Genomic DNA, 23,661 nt, shown 5'->3' on the forward strand with positions numbered 1-23,661 from the left:
AATGATGCGCGATGGGCACACCTTTTTTGGGGGGTCTAACCAAACTCATGTCAATTTATGAGCTAGCGTGCCGCACACCTGTGTCCCTTCTGCAGTCTTCCCGCCTGTGCGGCAGGACCAAATGGTGACCTGGTCCAGGTCTTCCGTGGTCTGGAAGTGGCAGGTTCAGGAATTACACTCTGGTTCTTATCAATGTAAGTTCTTTGGCTGGAGAGGGCCTTTAACACCATGAAACAGCATTTTGGCGCAGGACGTAAAACGTCGAGACATCATTCAAATGTGTAAACCAAAGGAATATCAGTTAGTGAGACGAAGGCAGTTTGAATTGTTTGGAGGAATTGTGAGGCTGGACTGTTAAATAAACCGCTGATGGTTTATTGATTTTTGATATTGATTTTCATTGTTCCCTTCTGCTACAATATTAACTCAATTTTCCATTTTCTCTGAAGTGAAAGCAATGTGGTTTTGATATAAAAATAAATAAATACCAGTAAATACATTTTTTGTCTTTGGTAGCCTATTATAGTTAGAATGAGCTAAAAAGTATTTTTTTTCCCCCATTTCAGTGTGACTTTGAATCAAATGATTAATGCCTTTGTCATAGCTGTGTAATAAGTGGGATAATATACAGCGAGCCTCTCAAACCCCAACAGAGAAACTCGGGACCCCGATATGAAGCGTTCCATATATTGTGTCCCCCAGAGGGGCTTCCCCCCCTGCCCAGCACAGCACGCGTGACATCCCGCCTCCAGCTCTCTGGGTTTTAGATCCAGGAGTTAGAGAGCAGCTCTCTCTGAGCCAGCTGCTCTCTAACTCCTCATGTCTCTGTGATCCATCGGCAGCACACTGGAGCTGTCAAGGATACTAATTGCGGCTGCTCAGGGTGCTAAGCACAAGGTAAATATAGGGGTAACCTCCGGCCCGATTTAACCTACTTTACTATCGCCTCGGACTCGTGAGCGTTAGCACACTCGCCGACTTTTAACGGCGTTTAGCAAATTCCAATTCTTCCTCCGGGGCCAGCCCAGTCGCCAGATTAAAATGTCTGCATTCCATGTTTTTAGAATCCAAACAAATGTAACATGGACATTTCTGAACAAAAATATGTCGCATTTTCACATTTCTAGGTTATGTGAATAATTAACGTTATGCGTCGCGACCTCCGTAATGACAGTCTGAGGTGGGTGGGGTGGGCTGAACAGACCCGTAGCGTTCTCGACTTGTAACTTTCTCGTCATGAGAGAGTTGGTTCGAATGCTGACCCAAACCTGAACCACAACCAAGATGCTTTGTTGCTTAACCCCAACCGTTGTCTTATTTGCCTAAACCCAACCACGATGTTGTACTTGCCTAAACTTAGTCTCTCAGTAGCCGGCCGTATCTACGTCTGGTGTACAACTCTTGAAAAGTGGTTAAGACCACTTTTTAGGCTAAGACCAAAACGAAATGCGTGACCGACATATGAATTGACCAACCACGAACGGCGTGAGGCAACTCGTGGGGCGGTACATTTTGAACGACGCACCAATGCACACAGAGCACCGGACTTCCGGAATAACAGCCCAGCCCATCAGATCTTACCGTAGGAATTCCAAACCCAGAGATGCTGAGTTGTGATTCAGACCCTCCATCGCTGGATGCATGCTGATCTAAGACGTTGGGTCTGACCACGTGAGACTAGTCTAAACTTAACCGGCGAATCGAGCCGTGCTCCCGCGACACGGTACCGGGCTGAACTGGACCGGTAGGTGCGAGTCACGGTAGCCGAGGCTCACGCAACTCGCTACCGGGCCAAACCAGTAACCAGGAAGTAGCGGTGGCTCCTCCGAGGTGGCTGAAGTCAATAGAAATGGTGTGCTCAACTCAGCCTTATAATAAAGTACATCGGCTGCTGCTGGCTCAACAGAGCATGAAAAGTCAGGTGAAACTGGCAGCACTCATAGTTTCAATAAAAGCTTTGAATCCGTACAGCAGCAGTAACAGGCGCGTTTCAGCAGTAACAGACGTGTTACAGCAGCAGTAACAGACTTATTTCAGCCTTCGGCTTTCCTCAGTGTCCTCCGAGGTGGGCGCAAGGGAGGCGCTTATGTGGCAGGTAACCAGGAAGAGCATGGTGTCTGTGCTCGACGCCCGAAATGTCCATCTTTAACATTTTCAAGGTAATGAGGATCTCCCGGTTTGAACCTGGACTGGCTGGAAAAGATCAGGAGAAGCGAGCTTCCATTTCCCTCAGAAACTACCATCAAACCAGGAAATCATGTCTGTGTCCATATGGTGGCCTTGACACCAGTGGCCACCACAGATGGCGTTTTTGTGTGTGTGTCTACTTGCTAATGGTGGCTTTATTTTAAATGAGTTTGGCATGTCCATCAACTTTTACTTCTGTCTTTCAGTGCCTGTAGGCAGAACATATTTTGTGTTTCTGATCATGCCTTAAATATTCTTACTTTTTGTGTAAAAGCTAAAAAGTTCCAGCAACCTAGCCTAATGCTTCACCACTGAGCTTTGCCCTCTTCTAGCCTGATTGGTAAACGATCAGCAAAACCAGATGCCAAAGCGTGACGTGGTCATATGAATGGAGAAAGCGTGCCTATCTCCTCCCTGTATGGTCTATTGAAGCCCAAATCTTCTCAGATCAGATAACCAGAGTCTGCGCAGTAGCTCTTTTGGGTTGACTGAGCCCCCCCCCCCCCTCTATCCCGTCGAAACTTTCTTATGTAGAGCTGCTGTTTCTAGATCTGCGCACACTGCGTTGTGTAGTAAATCCTCTCTAGCTCTGTAAAATATGGCACTTTAAGTTCTAATATTTTTTGTCTCGCCAAAAGTAACCATGTAGATTCCCACTACGAGGTCAGTTTATCAAAAATAATGCCTGTACGAATTAACGCCTCACTAAGAAGAGCACCTCGGAGACACTCAGTCTCTCTGAGACTGAGTCAGCCGATAGGTTAACTGTGCCTTAGCTGAGCCACATGTAATGTGCAAGTTGATTTAATATAATTCCAGTGTGCAATAACTGCAATTTGACACGTACTGTACATTCTAATTTATTCTACTTTATTTTATTTTATTTTACTCTATTGCATTTTACTGCATTTTATTTTATTGTATTGACTGTTTTACGTTTAGGGAGATACTGTGTGATACTGTGTTATGCTATGCTATGTTGTGCTATGTGGATATTTCATGCCTGAGTGCGAGCAGCTGTAACTTGTCCCAATTTCCCCCCGGGGATCATTAAAGTCTTTCTGATTCTGATTCTGATGATTGTTGGAGCAGCCAGACTCCGGGGGGTGCTCTCTGGCACAAACCGTCATACAGGGGGAAATTATTATCCATGAATTATTATTCACTGAATGGGACCAGACCAGACCAGACGTCCATCTTTTTTAGGTCGATGACATAGAGGCAGCATCTTGAGGCTTGCCTGTGTAACGAAGGCCTTAAAGGGATAGTTCACACAAAAATGAACATGTCATCATCTATTCACCCTCAATGTCAGTTGACTTGAACACAAGCGAAGTTTGTCCATCTCGCTCTCGCGCTCTCTCTTTTCACACACACTCTCTCCACACTCAGGCACACACACACACACACACACACACACGCACGCACATACACACACACGCACGCACGCACGCACGCACACACACACACACACACGTAACTAGACTAACCAATGCACATTACTGTAAAAAGAAGATGAAAAGAAAACAACTGCTTCCTCTGTGGCTTCAAGGGGTTCTTATCCTGGTGTTGTTCAGGAGGAAAGTGCTGAACGAATGAGGTCCTGAAGTAGGAGGACTTTTCTCAGCTGTGTTGTGTGTGACAGAGTGTATCTCCTGCCTGGAGGCTGTGGGTTGATTCAGAGTGCAGCATAGCAGAGGTGTAGGTGTTTCATCTGTGGGTGAATAATGCATCAGAGGAACTGGCTGCCATAAAGTTTTAACTTCCTATGTCATTATAGACTGGAAGAAGCACAGATTTTCTATATTTTGTGTGCAATGTAGCCATACCTGGCACATACACTCCCCCCCCTTCCTATTCTTCTGTTTTATTGTTTGCCTGTCATTTCAAGAGTTGATCATCATGTTAGAATCACGGTTTTTGATTTTGAAATTGTAATTTTCAGGCATCTACTGAGCAGGATGTCCACCATGAAATAGCATAACATCATCCAAGCCATCATTATATATAATAGAGGGAGCGAGAGAGAGAGAGAGAGAGAGAGAGAGAGAGAGAGAGGGACGGAGGGAGAGAGAGACAGACAGACAGACAGACAGACAGAGAGGGAGGGAGAGAGACAGAGAGGGAGGGAGGGAGGGAAGAGGGAGACAGACAGAGAGGGAGGGAGGGAGGGAGGAAGAGGGAGAGAGAGCCAGACAGAGAGGGAGGGAGGGAGGAAGAGGGAGAGAGAGACAGACAGAGAGGGAGGGAGGGAAGAGGGAGACAGACAGAGAGGGAGGGAGGAGAGGGAGACAGACAGACAGACAGACAGAGAGGGAGGGAGGAGAGACAGACAGAGAGGGAGGAAGGAAGAGGGAGAGAGAGACAGACAGACAGACAGACAGACAGACAGAGAGGGAGGGAGGAGAGAGAGACAGACAGACAGAGAGGGAGGGAGGAGAGACAGACAGAGAGGGAGGAAGAGGGAGAGAGAGACAGACAGACAGACAGACAGAGAGGGAGGGAGGAGAGAGAGACAGACAGACAGAGAGGGAGGGAGGGAGGAGAGGGAGACAGACAGACAGAGAGGGAGGGAGGGAGGGAGGAGAGGGAGACAGACAGACAGAGAGGGAGGGAGGGAGGAGAGGGAGACAGACAGACAGAGAGGGAGGGAGGAGAGAGAGACAGACAGACAGAGAGGGAGGGAGGAGAGGGAGACAGACAGACAGAGAGGGAGGGAGGAGAGAGAGACAGACAGACAGAGAGGGAGGGAGGAGAGAGAGACAGACAGACAGAGAGGGAGGGAGGAGAGAGAGACAGACAGAGAGGGAGGGAGGAGAGAGAGACAGACAGACAGAGAGGGAGGGAGGAGAGACAGACAGACAGAGAGGGAGGGAGGAGAGAGAGACAGACAGACAGAGAGGGAGGGAGGAGAGGGAGACAGACAGACAGAGAGGGAGGGAGGAGAGGGAGACAGACAGACAGAGAGGGAGGGAGGAGAGGGAGACAGACAGACAGAGAGGGAGGGAGGAGAGAGAGACAGACAGACAGAGAGGGAGGGAGGAGAGAGAGACAGACAGACAGAGAGGGAGGGAGGAGAGAGAGACAGACAGACAGAGAGGGAGGGAGGAGAGAGAGACAGACAGAGAGGGAGGGAGGAGAGAGAGACAGACAGACAGAGAGGGAGGGAGGAGAGAGAGACAGACAGACAGAGAGGGAGGGAGGAGAGAGAGAGACAGACAGAGAGGGAGGGAGGAGAGAGAGACATAGTGTGTCTCTCTCTCTATATATATGATGACTTGTGTGCAGGAATATGATGATAGTACATTATCATTATTCAAAGCACTGTAGACATCTCTTAGCACTTGCACTAAATCATTCAGTGGTAGCGTGGCAAAAAGGTGTGAGGAGGGAAGGTCACTTCAATCGATTCACTTTGATGTTGAGGCTTTTGTATCACAGGCAGGATCGTTCAGTCTCTCTACACATGTTTCTATTTCAAAGTGATCAATTTGTTCCATTTTACAGTCTATTGACAACAGAGACAGACAGCCAATGACTATATTATCATATTAGCCTACATGTACAGGCTGGCACGACATCATGACTGAACATGGAATAGGTATGGTTCATTGAACAGCCAAGAGACTGTGTGAAGTTAATAGTGGATGGGACTCTGTGTGTGTGTGTGTGTGTGTGTGTGTGTGTGTGTGTGTGTGTGTGTGTGTGTGTGTGTGTGTGTGTGTGTGTGTGTGTCTTTACTCTGTGTGTGTGCATTGGGGCCAGCTCTATTGAAGTGAATGTGGTGGGCATGGTGGCAAGTCCTGCTACTGTATAAGCCACCATATCTGTGTCGTTTCACTTTTGATTGCAAACCAACCAACCAGATTAAAGAAAACGTATGCTTATGCTTAGCTATCAGATGGTTAGCTCTTCTGTAGCGGGACAATACAGTAAGCAAAGGCTTAGCAGATATTTCCAATGCATGCCCGCTATAATCCATATTGCCTTATGATCGATATTACAGTAATGTAAATTCACTGATTACAACTGTCCACCACCACTTTCACTTTCTCCATATTTGTTGTTGCTATGGGAAACGGCGCCAGCGTCTCCGTCATCGTGATTGGTCGGCTCAGAAAAAGTGGTTCAGGTCATCTGGCACATTTCTCAACTTTTGAAAGCGCGCCGCTCTGATGGGGAGGGGGGTGTTGGGGGCACACCGGGACATTGGCTGTATGAACAGCCCCTTAGTGCTGCAGTATTTCTATCAATAAAACCTTTCTGCATTCATCAGAACATAATGCATTCAGTCACTATGGAGCTACTTCATTTAAGCAATCACAAAAGTATAAGCAATTCGACCTCTCCACTCTCAAAGTGTTGGCATTCAGCAACACAGAATCTCTTTTGAAATGTGGTGAAATTGAAGAAGTGGATGCTCTCTGACACAGAGAGAACTCTGGTGCTGTGTCTTTTTAAAGCTTCTTCTTAAACCTGCTTTTCAGAATCCGAATCCAAATGATTTTCCTTACACAATGAATCTACAGGTCTAGAGGAAAGGGTCTTAATGAATGTACAGGTCTAGAGGAAAGTGTAGAGTCCTGGCTTCCCTGACCAGTGACACTTAGGAATAGACTAGGTGACAACCAGGTATAGATTGGTGACAAGCTGGAGAGACAGTTGACGGTCGGAGAGACGGCATCCAGTATGGGATGGGTTTAGCACCCCAGCCTGGCTCTCTCGTGAGGGAGAAATCCACAAACGCTACGGATTAGCCTCCTGAAAATCTGTGTAAATATCGGCGCGGCCTGGGGTCCTTCAGGCTAGAGCGAGGTGCTCTGCGCAGCCGAATGATGTGCAACGCACAAGCCTTCTTGAGGCATCCTCTCTGCCTCTGGATGCCTTTGCCCCGGGAGGGCCTGGTGGGACGAAGGAGGTGAGCGGCCGGGAGACAACCCATAGCGCCTTAGAGCCTCCATGCACCGAAGGCTCTTGCAATGCTGCGATGTAGCACTAGCTCTATTGCAGCTGATTGGGCGTGATCGGCCCTTCCGCGGGCAACGTTGCAGACAGAGTAGGAGGGCTGATCCGTGAGCGGCTGCTTCTGGGATGCGCGTCGGGGTCTTAATCGGCCTCGGCTGGGTCTACTGGGCGAGGGTGTATGATGTTCGACAGACCCGAAACACCTTACGACCCCAGTTAACATCACTGATGACGCGTCCCAGCGCATGCTGAAGTATGTATTTGTAACATAACAATGAATCTACAGGTCTAGAGGAAAGTGTCTTAATGAATCTACAGGTCTAGAGGAAAGTGTCTTGGTGACATTGATGACAGCAGGCTGACACAGCAGGACAGCAGAGGCTCACAAACAGTGCAAAGACAAACAAGGAGGATTAACCTGATGTCAGGCAGACTAAACCTCCTTCACACTGGGCACACAGCCTGATGTCAGGCAGACTAAACCTCCTTCACACTGGGCACACAGCCTGATGTCAGGCAGACTAAACCTCCTTCACACTGAGCACACAGCCTGATGTCAGGCAGACTGAACCTCCTTCACACTGGGCACACAGCCTGATGTCAGGCAGACTAAACCTCCTTCACACTGGGCACACAGCCTGATGTCAGGCAGACTAAACCTCCTTCACACTGGGCACACAGCCTGATGTCAGGCAGACTAAACCTCCTTCACACTGAGCACGCAGCCTAATGTCAGGCAGACTAAACCTCCTTCACACTGGGCACACAGCCTGATGTCAGGCAGACTAAACCTCCTTCACACTGGGCACACAGCCTGATGTCAGGCAGACTAAACCTCCTTCACACTGGACACACAGCCTGATGTCAGGCAGACTAAACCTCCTTCACACTGAGCACGCAGCCTGATGTCAGGCAGACTAAACCTCCTTCACACTGGGCACGCAGCCTGATGTCAGGCAGACTAAACCTCCTTCACACTGGGCACGCAGCCTGATGTCAGGCAGACTAAACCTCCTTCACACTGGACACACAGCCTGATGTCAGGCAGACTAAACCTCCTTCACACTGGGCACGCAGCCTGATGTCAGGCAGACTAAACCTCCTTCACACTGAGCACGCAGCCTGATGTCAGGCAGACTAAACCTCCTTCACACTGGGCACGCAGCCTGATGTCAGGCAGACTAAATCTCCTTCACACTGGGCACGCAGCCTGATGTCAGGCAGACTAAACCTCCTTCACACTGGGCACGCAGCCTGATGTCAGGCAGACTAAACCTCCTTCACACTGAGCACGCAGCCTGACTACTGATCACTGACAAGACCTCACATCACCCCGTCTCTGAACGCTCGGCGGCCCCGGCATAATGCGGTGCTGTGGGCCGTAAAATGGCTTTTCAAGGACTGTGCTTTGCTGCTGTTGGACCAGCTCTCTGCAACAAGTCTTTTCAGGAAGGAAGAATGCGTGCCTCCCTGATTAAAGGCCCATTCACACTTAGAACGACAACTATAAAGATAACTATAACAATACACTGTTGCTCAAGCGTTCAAAATACAGAACAACGATATCGGCACCGGATATTCTCAGGAAAAATGGAGCATGATCACATTACCAGCGTGCTTTTATTTGACTCACTGTCTAAAGAAAACAAGACAAAGGATTTGGGTTCATGCATTGCCACAAAAGAGAGAGGAGATGGCGGGTAATAATGCTCTTTTATGGTACTACTGTGGGGATGACATTTTCTTGTAGGCCAACCCAGTCAATGGGATTTGTATATGAGGATTTGGTTAGATGCCTGATGAAGTAAGGTCTGTGGTTAACAAAAGTGTATGAAACGGAGACCTTTGTCTTCAGAAAGATGCTCTTCACAAATGAACAGCACTTTTATGATTTTTGAAGCGTAAGTGCGATCGCCAAAAGTCACAATGTTCAGAAAAGCTTACGGTAATTCCTTCCTTAACCTCCACCCATAATCAAACCAACCAAGTGGCTCCCACTGCCTACCCCTACAGTAGCTGCTCGTTGAAAAAAGGGAAAGGGGCACGACAAAGTAACGACAAGGCTTCCTGACCGAATGTTAGTTTTTGACGTGTTGGCAGTGAGAATGTGTTGGTCAGGTTAGCCAAATGATTATGCTATTTTCTTAGCATCATGTTAGCAAAGAGTTAACTAGCTTTTAGGTCAGTAAACTGCCTTACCGCTAATCCCTAAGAGCTCTATACCGATCCCGACCTGAACAGTATGTCACGCTCATTTTCAAAAAATGTAGAGGCCACGTCAGAGCCAGATTAACACCCCCAGGGGCCCCGGGGCACTGAAGCTCCCAGGAGCCCCCCTACCCATCGTCCGGATGTTTGGATGTTTTTTCGCCATATTTAGAGGAATATCTCATTTTAAATTAACATTAGTATTATACTGTTATGTTATTATTCCGTTTCTGAGATTCAGTTTCTCACTCACTCACAGAAATTTTGTACATTTTAAAGTCAGAAGGAGCTGATGCACACCTTCAATCTCTTGAAGGCAGGTGCGTCGGAGATGCAGTACATACGAGAGAAATAAAGAGGAGTCCCGCACACTGTCAAGAAGGTCGATAGACCGAAACGTCGTTAATTAAAGTTTTTTTTGCAAGTAATTGACAGTGTGCGGTACATTTTAAAGTAAAATGCATGAATCTGATGCACTCTGAGAGCAAAAGGAAGAGGCTAATCTTCACATCAATATCCTCTTCACTGTGCTGTGGCTTTACAATGATGAAAAAATAATTGACATTACATTTCCAATACAAAACAGCAGAGGGTGCCGCAGCACCACAAGCACCCCCACTTCCCGCGCCCCTGGTCACCACTTGCCCACAGGCATCCAATGAGACTAAATCATCAGACTTAATCTTCTTGGAAACACATTTTATTTTGTACTGATTGGTCTTAGATTTGTGTCATAGTTCTGTGGAGCCCAACATGAGCCCGACCAAAAAAAAAAAAAAAAAAAAATTTTTTTGGAGGGCCCCTTCACCCCGAGGGCCCCGGGGCACCTGCCCCGGTTGCCCTATAGTTAATCCGGCCTTGGGCCACGGTCTTTACCAAAAAGTGTCGGGCTCCTCTGGACTTCTGTAATCAGGTCCTTGGGAAGCAATTCCATCCTAGTTAGCTCCGCCGGGAGGGTATGCTTTCAGTCCCGTTTGTCTGTTAGCAGGAAAAAAAACTAGAAAAACTACTGGGCCGATTTTCATGGGCATCGGCCAACGAAAAGCCCATTAAATTTTGGAGCAGGCCCTCCACTGGCAAAGAGCTCAGACTCCTCATTATCCCAAAACATCTCGGCTGTGATTCCCTCAAGGTAGTCTTCCTCTCCACCTCTTCCTCCAAATGTGCAAGGTTGTGCTTGCACATTTGCACATCATAGAAGAATGGACTAGTGGCCTTGGCGGAGGCATGCACTCTCTGACTGCCATTCTGGTTTAATACATCCAGGATGTCGATCACTGCAGCGAACTACCGAATTTCCCCTGTCTCTTTTTTAGAACTTTATTTTGATTGGTTGAACATATTTTATCGTCGTCTCTGCATCCAAAGAATCACTCTGAGATGGAACCAAGAATATTGTTAGTTGTTTTTTTGGATCTTTTATAGTTGTAGTGTGAACACAGCCATTCTATGTATACCGTAAAGATTTAAATGTCTTTATAGTTATAATTATCGTTACTGTATAGTTATTATCATAACATAGCCTACCTGCCAACATTAGGCTGTGAAAAAGAGGGCGATGTTCTGGTGTATCGGGAGATCCCCCACATCAGATCTGTTGGAGCTCATCAGTCATCACTGAGCTATTGTGATCCACTGTATGTGTAATGCTTGTGCTAGCCTACTGGATCTGTAAAGGGGAGACTTGTGCTTGTGGGTAGCCATAGAACGCATTCTCATTCTGATATCTTGAGGTGAGAGGTCAAGGGGCCCCTTTACCCCGCTAGCGGGGCGCTTCTCGCTCATACTGAGCATTAGCGCCCAGCGAACGTCAACGCGTTTCCCATCAAACAATCGTGCCGCTCTCACGTCTAGGTATAAAAACCAACCCCTAACTGAGCCAAAAACGTGAAGTGAAGACGCTGTCCGATGGCCAACATCCTGTTCTTTTAAATACATATAGGTGCCTCTTCCAAATTGTTGCATAAAATCCACTTTTCTGTCTTTGAAAAACCGAAAATGTAGGTGCAATACCATTCCGGAAGTGTGGGGGGCATTAGTGAGTATACAGTGAGTAAACAGTGAGTCGTTGTTCCGGGTTGCTCCAGATGAACGATTTTCGGTTTTTCAACATTTACATTACGAATTCCCATCCACCTCACCTCCAGCTGTTGAAAATATTTATTCAAAAGTTAAGCCTGGCTTTTGTGGAAAGCACATCGCCTGTGGCAATAGTCTAGTTTTGTTCCTGAGAACCTTGAATACAGATAATATATCCATCGGCTATCGCTGACAGGCAGACACACAAGGGAGTTTAATGCCTGTGTTATCATAATCCCAAAAGAGTAAACACACGCACGCACACACACACGTACACACACACACACACACACACACACACACACACACACACACACACACACACACACACACACACACACACACACACACACACACACACACACACACACACACACACAGTGTTACCCTCAGCAGTGCAGGGAATCAAACCGTGGTATTTCAAAATCACACAGAAGATCAGATCAAAGTTGAAGGACACTTTCACAGGGACACGGGCGTGGTTCCCAGTACACTTGACATCAAGTGTGACACATCAAGTGGGGGGGGTTGGGGGGTCAATAGTTGCAGAGCAAGATTGCTCAGGAGGCATCAGGGGAGGGGGGGATTCCTGATTTTGGGGGGCTTTCAGGTCTCAAGAAGCTGTCCCTGTGACAGGTGACTGGTACTGCAAGACATCGGTCTTCTGAGGGCCCTGAAGAGTTTATGTCCTGAATGGGTGGGGTCGGCCATAATTTTCTGGGGCCGCTTTAGCATCCTGGCAGTGTGTAGGTCCTGAATGGATGGCAGGCTACACCCGACTACCTTTTTTCAGCTCGGCGGATGATGCGATGCAATCTGGAGATGCCCTTGTGTGACATTTAGTGTGACAACCAGTTATCCTGATTGGACTTTTGTGATCTACAAGTAGTAAATACAAGTTTATGTATTATTTCTATACTGTCACTAACTTAAATGAAAAGCGAGAATAAAAGCGAGTTGTGTTGCTAATCGCGAGTAGCCGTTAGCATTAGCATAAAATAGACATTAGCTTTGCTTTCACGCCGTTAGCTTTGCATTTGAAGCAATTGGTTAAGACAAGCTATTGCTAGATCGCCATGACTGCCCATTGAGGTTTAACTCATACAAATCAGATTATTTCTGCCTCCAGAGGAAGAGGAAACTTGAATCTTCTAAAACAGGAAGATTTTCAGACACACACATCACCTGTGCATCTTTTGCTTGGAATCCGTGATGAAACTTCTCGTTGAGACCTTCTCATATTCCACTGATCTTCTTTGCTCACTGACGAATCGCCCTCCAAACCATGTCTCGCCCTCTGGACCGCTCCCACTGGTCCAATCATCTCTCTGCCCATTTGTGTGTAAAGTGGTATAGCCATCAAATATGTCCCCTATGCATTTATGTTGCAATTATCCTCATAATGAATCAGCCCCTGCAGCTTATTAATTTTCAAATGTTATAGCTGGAGCTGAATGGGTACAATGTAACTTTCGATGATATGAGGCCATCTTAGCACTTTAGTCAGTCACCTGGAAAGCTAAAAGCTAAAAACTAAAGAAAGTGGACGTGGCAAGTATCTTGACCTTCATACGTACAGTACGGCAAGCTCAGCAGACCATTTTTAAGCGGTGCAGCTGCTTCTATAACTATCTTTGTGTCTCCGTCCTTCCGTCTGTCCGTCGGCACGGATCGTCCTTCCGTCCATTATGGCATGTACCATCTGTCTGTCCTGTGGGCCACAGCCCCACTGATGATGATGTCACAATGTCTATGACATCACTGATAACCCAACCTGCAAAACCTGCACTGCTGACTTCTCACCTGGGTGTGATTTTTTACAAATGGGTAAGAATTAGTTGTTGACCTTAAAATGTATCCTTGTTCTGCATTCTACATGCATCACAAATGATAACAACATTTTTGCCGAAAGATATCGCTTTTATTCAATTTCATTTTCAAACTCATAATTGACATGCTATATTTGCTGAAATGGGGGTGGGGGAGGAAAGGTAGGAAAACAATCACAATTTTATAGGTGAAGTTTACAGATTAAATTGTAGAGAAGCAAACATAAAAGGTCGGACAATTGGTCAATTGGTGAATTTCAAGTCAGCTGAGGAATTGGAATTTGAAGGCGGAAAAAATCATATTGGAATTTCAGGACATTTAATTTAAAGTTATAATCTCAAAGAATTTTATTTAAATAAATATATGTTAACTGTTAACTCACTGTCTATCTGTGAGTTAACACTATGGCCCATTGACGGAAGCCTTTGCATTTTCAGTGTTGCAGCATTTATGAACTTGGTGTCTGTGGTGTCGACACAGGGTGGGCGGAGCTAACACAATAGACTCACTCAGTAGGTTACTGTAGGTTCACAGGGTGGGCGGAGCTAACACAATAGACTCACTCAGTAGGTTCCTGTAGGTTCACAGGGTGGGCGGAGCTAACACAATAGACTCACTCAGTAGGTTCCTGTAGGTTCACAGGGTAGGCGGAGCTAACACAATAGACTCACTCTGTAGGTTCCTGTAGGTTCACAGGGTGGGCGGAGCTAACACAATAGACTCACTCTGTAGGTTACTGTAGGTTCACAGGGTAGGCGGAGCTAACACAATAGACTCACTCAGTAGGTTACTGTAGGTTCACAGGGTAGGCGGAGCTAACACAATAGCCTCACTCAGTAGGTTACTGTAGGTTCACAGGGTGGGCGGAGCTAACACAATAGACTCAGTAGGTTCCTGTAGGTTCACAGGGAGCTAACACAATAGACAGGGAGCTAACACAATAGACCCACTCAGTAGGTTACTGTAGGTTCACAGGGTAGGCGGAGCTAACACAATAGACTCACTCAGTAGGTTACTGTAGGTTACTCTTGTGTGAAGTAGGATAACAGCTGCTTTTTTCAAAAGACTTTCCGCTCTAACAGTGTAGAGCGGAATTCCCATCGTTGTTTACAGTCCTACATAATCATTATGCAGTTATTTGTTTAAAACGTTTAGCCAAAATGCCGTCTGGAAACAATGACTGCAGCGCACGGAAGTGGAAGTCTTGGCACGGACAGGGGTCAAAAAGTGGCCCGAGAATTTGTCTCTGGTCGGCCCACTCTCCAGACGCGACAACAACAACAAAGCATCGGATAGGGTCTGGGTCACCTTAATTCATGGATTCTTTAGATTTTAATGCAAGTAACATGACCAGTTCCTCACAAAACGAGCCAGTAAAAAAACATAAACACCTTTGATTGTAGGCTTTGCCACCAGGGGGTGCAAGATGAGACAGCAATGCATAACCCAGCAGGGGGGTCCGCCCCGGGAAGAAGATTATGTACATTTTAAAGTAAAATGCATCAATCTGGTGCACTCTGAGAGCAAAATGAAGAGGCTAGATCTATGAACTACACACATCTGATTAATATACTCTGGACTTTACAGTGACGAAAAAAATGATTGTCTCCATATTCTGCAAGAAGTGTTTCCCAACCACTGGGCCGTGGCCCATTGGGCCTGTGCCATCTAGTGGGCCGCGGATGACCGCTCACATCAAGATATCAGAATTATATAGCCTAGCATTTATTTGGGAAGCTGGTCAGAATTATTTCAACAATCAGAAGTGGGCCTTGAATTACAAAAGGTGAAAAATCCCTCCAAAATAGCACATTAAGACACCAAGACCTTGAACACCATAGAAAAATTCATGCTGTGAGAAGTCAAGGTATCATTTGAAAATGGCCGTGCCAGTTTTTACCTCACTACATTTTGAGCATTATTTCCACTTCCTGACAAGCTAGCATGACCTGGTTGCCAGGTAACAATGGATGTCTTAGGTCTTCTAGTTTCACAACTCTGAAAGACAGCAATGTCGGCCGCAGACATCCGTTTACATATAGAAATCTCATCTGACCACCACCAGTAAAATCGTCAGTGATTGGTACACCATACCAATCAATCATAACAGCCCCCCGCTCCTCCCCCAGTGGGCCAGGAGCCAGTGTGTGGGCCGGTCGATCACACGTACAGCACTTCAACTCCAGTTTACTGTGTGTTTTCTCTCTCTGTCTCTCTCTCTGTGTTTGCATTTTGTTGTCATGGAACTCTCATGGAAATCGGGAGTATCGCTGGTGAATTGGGCCGGACACATAGGCTACACTGTATATATATATGTATATATATATATATATATATATATATATATATATATATATATATATATATATATATATATTATTTTTTTTGGGTGTCGGCCCAATTGTCCAGCGGTCCACCGGGAAAACTCCCGATACTCCCGATGGCCACTCTACACCGGAAACCCTTAAATATCCACCGTCTGTCCCAGTCTTATTAGTCGTCAGACTGATAGACTCTGGGTTCCAAGATTGGACTACACCAGATTGATGCCTTTCACTGTTGAAAGTTTCTGTGACCCCCGGATGCTCTGAAATCCTAACTATCTATACCAGTGGTTCTCAAATCTTTTCACATGAAGGACCCCTAAACTGACAAAGATTAGACCACGGACCCCCATTTGATAGGATTTTGTCCCACGGGCCCCCATATGATGATAAGATTGATGCTTTTAGATGTTTTATTACAGAAAGTGTATAAAACCCATGACCAAAATGGTCATTGTGTTCCTTATGAAAGGAATTATAGCGAAAATAAATTACCCCCCTTTTGGCTGGGGACTCCCTGGAACCCCCCTCAAGGACCCCTGGGGGTCCCCGGACCCCTATTTGAGAACCACTGATCTATACTAACCTCTCCTGTCCGCATCAATCGACCTCTGTTCCCTCATCCTAATTCTCCTCCCACATCAAATTGTCTCTTCACTCTGATCCCAAGTCACATCGCCCCCGGCTGGCTCCCTGTTCTCCTCCCACCCGCATCAATATCTTCCTCCCACTGTCTCGTCTAACTTGATGTCAACTTCAGCACAACCTTGGACTGTAGCTACTCGATGGCTCGCTCTGCTCCGTTTCACTGCCTATACAACCGACCTCATGCTCTTCTTCGCCTCAGGCCGTGTCCACAATCAATCAATCAATCAATCAATCAATCAATCAATCAATCAATCAATCAATCAGTTTAATACATGTCCCAGAAGGGCACTTTGGTTCACATCAGGTAGTAGTGGATATTACAATACATACAGTATACATTTGTTGCAATATGTACAGAATCCAAAAGACCATCTGCTGCCCTCTGCCGGGTCGCCGCGTGCGCAGCGCCACCGTTGCAAACTAGCTCCTCAACAAACGCAAGTGGCTCGCTGTCAATCAGCGCCAGACTGCCTTGTTTGAGGGCTGAGTGCGTCCACACCGGGTTCTTCCCCTCAGGCCGTGTCCACACCTGGTTCTTCCCCTCAGGCCGTGTCCACACCTGGTTCTTCCCCTCAGGCCGTGTCCACACCTGGTTCTTCCCCTCAGGCCATGACCTGGTTCTTCCCCTCAGGCCGTGTCCACACCTGGTTCTTCCCCTCAGGCCATGTCCACACCTGGTTCTTTCCCTCAGGCCGTGTCCACACCTGGTTCTTCCCCTCAGGCCGTGTCCACACCTGGTTCGTTTGGAGCCGTTATTTCAAACCCCGTAGCATTTTTTCCATTTGAGAACGCAGCAGTCCCACTCGGGCGCGCGCTCCAAGATAGCCAGACTAAATCCCAGGGAGGTTTGTCAGTACGTTTCCAAACCAACCGTGGGGCGCTCTGGAGGTTTTTGGGGGTAGATATCTAAGGTTCAGAGTCAAAATTACGTTGCATATCATCAACATGTCGTTTCGGAAGTTTCTAGATACGTGAATAATTAACGTTACACACATAATGACCGCCTGAGGTTTGAGCATCTCAAAGTCGCGGGAGGGACGGGGGCTGGGTGTAGTGGATGTAACGATTAGTTAGATCGGCAAAAGTTTGGACAGAGTGGATTGCTTAATTTTCTCATCCTCCCCGCAGTGCTGCCTTACTCTGCATGACAGACAGGTAGGAGGACGATTACAGCCTCAGCTGACAGGGGCTCAAAACTACGGTATAACAACTTTTTATTCATCAGTCATTGTGCCTGCCTACATATTTTTATGAGCTGGTCTCTCTTTTATTTGTTGATTGGTGTAGTTTTGATGTTGTATAATCATTCGAGTGTATGGCTCCAAGGTCACTCAGTCACAAATTGAATGAATGATTGATGTTGAGTAGTTTTCTTTAATGTATTGTTTGTTTAAGTTGCCCGCGCACACACGCGTTCACACATGCACACATAGGCTCACTCCATTTGTCCCATACAAAGGACCACAATGGAAACCAGTGGCGGCTGGTGAGCTTGGAAACAGGGGATGTAGCTTTGAAAAAATTGGGCTTTTTTTTCTTCTCTTTTGCAGTTTGAAGACAGATTTAGAGGAATATCTCATTTTAAATTAGCATTAGGATTAGACTGTTGTCATTACTGACTGATGTCATTATTCAGTTTTAACCATCAATAATTCTTCCTTTTCTCATTATTTCATTTCTCATCACTGGTGACATCATCTCACTGATCACAATTGCTCAAGTGACATCACTGATGCGAGGGAGGGCAGAATGGGGGAGGATTGGAACCAGACGATGGTTTCCGCCCATGGGCTGAAATCTCTATTAACAGAGGACCCCTTCACGATCAAGAGGGATGAGGAGCGGAGGAACATGAGACGAGGCGCAACAGTCAAGATTGAGGAGGTGTGAAAGAAGAAGAACCAGGTCTAGAGTGAGACCATCCAACTGTGAGAGGCAGCAATGTGCCGCAAGGCATCCAGTCTGCCGGAAAGCCATTGGAAGAAGAAGAATATCACTGATGGAGTGCTTGAGTGACATTTCTTTATTTGCAATAATTGCACCACTGGTGACATCAACAATTCTATACATAAGTAATCTCATCAGTGATTTATGACAGACACTGATGATATCTTAGACATTGTGACTTCATCAGTGATGTCATAAATCCTTCCCTACATTTATAGAAAGCTAGTTTTACACGCCTAAAGTTGAAGATCAGGCAGGCAGGCCGCCACAATGAGGACTGTAACGTCAGCCTGTGGTGAAGTGGCAGCAGTGACTGTGAGGAGAAGCGAGTCAGCCGATGCTCAGCAGATCGACATGCTGGTCAGTCGCTCGGCTGTGGCTGTGTTTGGGAGGATCAATGTCATTCATGTTCTCGAGAAAGCCAACCTGGTGGTGACTCTGGCCACGGAGCACGGCGGTCACATCCTGGCCCACGCCGCCTTCTTCGACTTCCCCATGGGAGACTTGGTGGATCAGACCTGCTGGGAGCCTTTTCTGCACAAACACTTCAGAGCTGAAACCTACACACCTCTGAACACACTGTTCCTCCACCTGTTCGTGGCACAGCCGAGCTTCGCCACAGACGGCGTGAAGGAGATCATGAGAGCTGTCTTCAATGCTGTCACAGAGCTGGAGCACATCTGCCTGCTCAGTCCAAACATCAGCGGTGTCTTAGAGCCGGCGCTGGAGGAGATGTTTGAGCCCATGGAGCGCCTGAGCGACCGCGGTCCACAATGCTTAGCATCGGTCTGCCACAGACACCAGCACTGTCCGAGGCTGCACGTCCGCCCAGCCAGGGTGGAGGATCATGATGACCTCACACACATCCTGGCGGAGCAGACAGACGAGCTGACACACACAGGTCAGCCTTACTACCTGGCAGAGCTCATTAAGGCTCAAAATGAGGAAAACCACATCGCTGTTTGTGAGAGTGGTGGAGTAGCTGTTGGCTTCATCCGTGTGAGCACAGACATTGATCTGAAGCTGCTGAACGGCTGCTTTGAGCTCGGCTTGTTTGCTGGTTTGTATAAGACCGGAGCGGAGCCTGCTAAGACCGGACAACAACAGCCTGCTGCCCAGACTGAGGAGGTGGAACCCAGACAGACACATATCTCCGCTCCACAGCATGGAGCTGAACAGGAGACCACACAGTCTGCCGGGGCCAGAGGCTTTTCAAAGACACCCAACGTTTTCTGCATCCAACTGTTCAGCATCCACAAGAACCATGAGATGAGATCAGTAGACTTTCTTCCACACATATTCAAACTTTTCCCTGACCGGGACTTCTGCATCATCGCAGTCCCGGAGCTGACGCCAGACTTCCCCCTGCTGCAAGGCTTCTCCAGGCTGGTCCCCCGCCCCAGCAGCACCCTGTCCCACCAGCTCTACCTCTGCCACCGCGCCGGGACACTCAGCAATGTGAGGGTGCGGTCGGCGCTGGCAGCAGACCGGCCTGCAGTCTGCTGTATGGTGGGAAAGCTGGACCTGCATGAGGCTCTGCTGGAAGACCTGGACCAGTACTGCCAGGCCCAAAGAGACCCGGACGGGACTCTGATTCAAGCGTTCGTGGCCGAGGTGCAGTGCCGAGTTGTGGGGATTCTGATCATTAGAGACGAGGAGGACGTTGAGTTCATCCGCTCCCACTACAACATCGAGAACTTCATCTACTTCAGCCACCACCGCAACGAGGAGCACGCTCGCCTGTGCCACTTCGCCCTCAGCCCCCTTTTCCAGCACCACGGCAAGCACTTCCTGAAGGAGGCGCTGCGGCTGGCGCGCAAGTCCTGCCTGTACCTGCGGCTGCCTCCCCCCTACCGCAGACACAATTCCTGCGTCCACCCTGTGCCTTGTGTCCTGAGCTGCATGGTGCCCGTCTGCCCACGTCGCCAGATCCTCTACCCAGTGGAGGAGCTGGGTGCCAACATGCCGTCCAGACAGATCACCAAGGAGCAGGAGCCGTTTGCCCTGAACTTCACCAGCCGTAAGCTAACCATGGAGCCAAAGGTAACGGTGAACACCCGGGTGGTGGTGGTGGGAGCGTCCGACACAGGCTTATCCTTCCTGGAGGTGCTCGCTTTCTGCCCTCGCCTGAGGTTCAACAATGTGACCCTGATCTCGACAAATGGTTTCCCTGGTGACTATGACCACGAGGAGGATGTTGGCTTTCTGTCCACAAGCCATGCGTGCAGCAGCAGAGACTTGGCCCAGCTCTCTCTGCGCTCCTGTGTCAGCGTGGTGACGGGGAAGATGGTGGCCATCGACAGGGAGGCCAAACACGTGCTGGTGTCTGGGGGGAGGAAGGTGCTGTATGACCACCTGATCCTCTGCACGGGCCTGCAGTACCAGGTCCCCTGTCCTGCCAGTGTGGATCTCAGCCAGCCAGTCTCCAGCAGCCACTCGCGTCCTCAGTCCAGGTTCACTGGCCTCGTGCCGTCTAACCTGTTCACCCTAAACGACCCGCACGACTGTGCAACCGCACGCCGCTGGCTCACCAGCAACTTTGTGGACCTGCAGGATAACGCCATCGTCTATGGCAGCAGCATCGACATCTACACCAGTGTGGAGACCTTGCTGAGCCTGGGGGTCCGGGGATCTCGTATCCACCTGGTCCTGCCGCCCTCTGAGCCCGCCGTCCCCTGCTTCAGTGACCCCGCCGTGGAGAAAGCCGTGGCGCGGGCCCTGGAGAAGGCCGAGGTCCAGGTCCACCGCGACTGCCTGCTGGCCCAGATGAATGACGGAGACAACCTGGACCCTCTCAAATCTGTTTCATTCACCAGCAACGGACAGCCGCTCCACCTGCAGTGTGGTGTGTTTCTGAACCTCTCCTCTAAAGGAGTCGACTACGACGCCTTCAGGAGCATCAACGCTGCCTGCTTGGTGTTTGACACTAGACTGGTGATAGACGCCAGATTCCACACCAGCGACCCCTCGGTCCGTGCCGCCGGCACTCTCACTAAATTCTCCCGCCGTTACCATGCCGACGGCTGGTCCCACGCCAGCTTCAGCTCCAGGGAGGTGGGCCAGCACCTGGCGGCCATAATGCTGCCCTTCTTCGACCCGATGCTGGAGCCGGCCGTCGAGCCTCCGCCCGACATGGACCGCCTCACCTCCCTCTACACACAGGCCAAGATCCAAGGTGGGCGGCTGCCTGGAGGATACAGCTACTTGCACTTCACCAAGCCGCAAGGCCCTGACCTGACACAAGGGCCACAATTTGTTACACATGGCGCGGACATTCTGACCGGATGCGTCGAGACGGGGAACTACTTCCGCCTGCGTCTGGACCGCTACGAGGCAGTGGAGGCCCTCAGCTGCCTGTCACTCAAGCCCATCCCCGTCTCCAACTACCTCTGTCTGTATGGGAAGCACCAGGCACTGCTCAACCAGCTGGCCTCCCGCTATGACCAGGGCCTGGTCCACGACCTGTACAGCTGCTTCAGGGAGAAATTGTGCTTGGCCATTTTTCACGGCCGCTTCTGTGACTTTGAGCTGGAGCTTCAGCAGATCATCGCTTCAACAAAACTGCAGGATGGCGGCTCGGTTCTGGAGCTGGTGCGGTGGCTGGTGGAGGGGACGCAGGACGTCCCGGAGAGCCCGGCTCTGTTCCTGCAGCAGCGGTTTGAGCAGAGCGACGGCCCAGCGGCTCTGAGGAGCGCCGCGCTCAACTTCCTGAGGTACAACCGGAACCAGCTGCCCATGTTCGCCCTGCCCGGGCTGCTGTGACTCAGCTGCCCATGTTCGCCCTGCCGGGGCTGCTGTGTCTTCCGTTAAAACTCCACATGATTTATTAGGATTCAGTCATTAGTGAAGTTATGATTACTTGTCATGCTGCTGGGGCAGTTCTCACGGTGTGGCCACTAGGGGCCACTAGGTCTGCCCATATGTCTGTCCTCACGAAAGAAAGTGGCCAGGTTGCAGAAAGAAAATGGCCTGGTCACCGGTCATACAGTTCTATGTCCCCACGAAAGAAAGAAAGTGCCCAGATCGCCGATGATGTCACACTGATGATATCACTGTGATCTATGACATCACTGATGACATCACAAGGTCGTCGATGATATCACTGATAACAGATTAGAGGCCAGCACACCCAATGTCCTTTCACAAATTGAATTCTCTCATCTGAGCAACGGACATGGCCTGTTCTCTTCTCTAATAAGCTTATTTTTGCCTTGCACCTGAGTTTTCTCGTTGGATTGACTGTGCTTGCTATAGACTCCTTATATTCGCAAACAACGAAGACGTTACAAGCATACACACGCAGTCTATGGCGCGACGGACTGTGTCAGTAGGCCAGTTATGTCTGATGTTGGTGACGCGTCTTGAACGCCTCAGGCTGTGTCTGCCAATTACCTGTGTTTGTGTCCTGTGTGGTTGGTTGGGGGGCCTGGAAGAGGCGGGTGGAGGAAGGAGGAAGCATGGGGTAGTTCATAGCCGTATCGGTGGTTGAGCTAGGGAGCTAGAGAGGCTAGCTAGGGAGGCGAGATGGGAATACCTTTGTGCGCTACTGAGAACAGTTTGCATGGGCACCTGCCGGCCAATCCTGGCGCTTGAATGCTGCATAGGACGTGTTCTGCCCACAACTCCGGTGTGATCCATAGTAATGTATGCAGCATACGGTACGGGCCTGTGCGCGCATGCTCTGCTGACTGATCGCAATTGGTCTATTGGTGACTCTGGAAATCATCACAGATGACATCATAATTGCTTGAGTGACATCACTCATTGATAAAATCATCACTGATGACATCACAATTGAGTGACGCCGGCATCCCCAGCGAGTAGAACTTTTTTCATGCACACATCACACGATGCGACCCAGTCAAAACGGCCCCACGACCCACCAGTTGAGAAGCGCTGCTCTCAGGGTTAATCCACAGGTGAACAGACTGGATGAAGAGCAGTGCGTGGGAAAGTGTTGTCCACATCAGATTAGCCCTGATGCTCTCAGTTGATGAATCAGCATGAGAACATGGCTCTGCTCTCAGATGAGATGACCCTCTCAGCTGAGAAGTGGACTCACTAACATCACAGACACAGCGTGCAGATCAGAGCGAGACGGCACGTACACACACGTAAAGCTTATTTTTACCTGTGTGTATCCAGGGAAGGTTTGCCGGGGACACATGCACAGACTTTTCTGCAGTCCTACGTGTCAAACCAGGCATACGTAATCTCAACGTAAATTTGAAGCGAAACGTTGTGCAAACAAACCACAGATAGTAGAATGTCAATGTAAATGTGAATGAAAATGGTGGTTAATTTGAAAACCTCTCCACCCTTCCAAGTTTAAGAAGTTTGGTTATGTTTAGGCGGCAAGTAAAACAACTTTGGTTAGACATGGCGGCGGACTATATGAAAATGGCTCGTGAAATGTGTTTCTGATCACATTTGATGCCTACAGTACAGTCGGCCATGCAGTGTCTCCCTCTGC

At 48.6% G+C, this 23,661-nt stretch overlaps 1 protein-coding gene across 1 annotated transcript; it reads left to right on the forward strand.

The window, feature by feature from the left end:
- Positions 1–18,458: 18,458 nt before the first annotated feature.
- On the forward strand, positions 18,459–21,950 carry LOC310782563 (cilia- and flagella-associated protein 61-like; the record flags this gene model as incomplete). Its single annotated transcript, XM_083643244.1, has 1 exon — positions 18,459–21,950. One exon carries the CDS (start codon positions 18,459–18,461, stop codon positions 21,948–21,950), a length of 3,492 nt encoding a protein of 1,163 aa, XP_083499370.1.
- Between the last annotated feature and the right edge of the window lie 1,711 nt (positions 21,951–23,661).

Source organism: Poromitra crassiceps (assembly GCF_964638095.1).
Source record: "Poromitra crassiceps genome assembly, chromosome: 9".
Lineage (NCBI taxonomy): Eukaryota > Metazoa > Chordata > Actinopteri > Beryciformes > Melamphaidae > Poromitra > Poromitra crassiceps.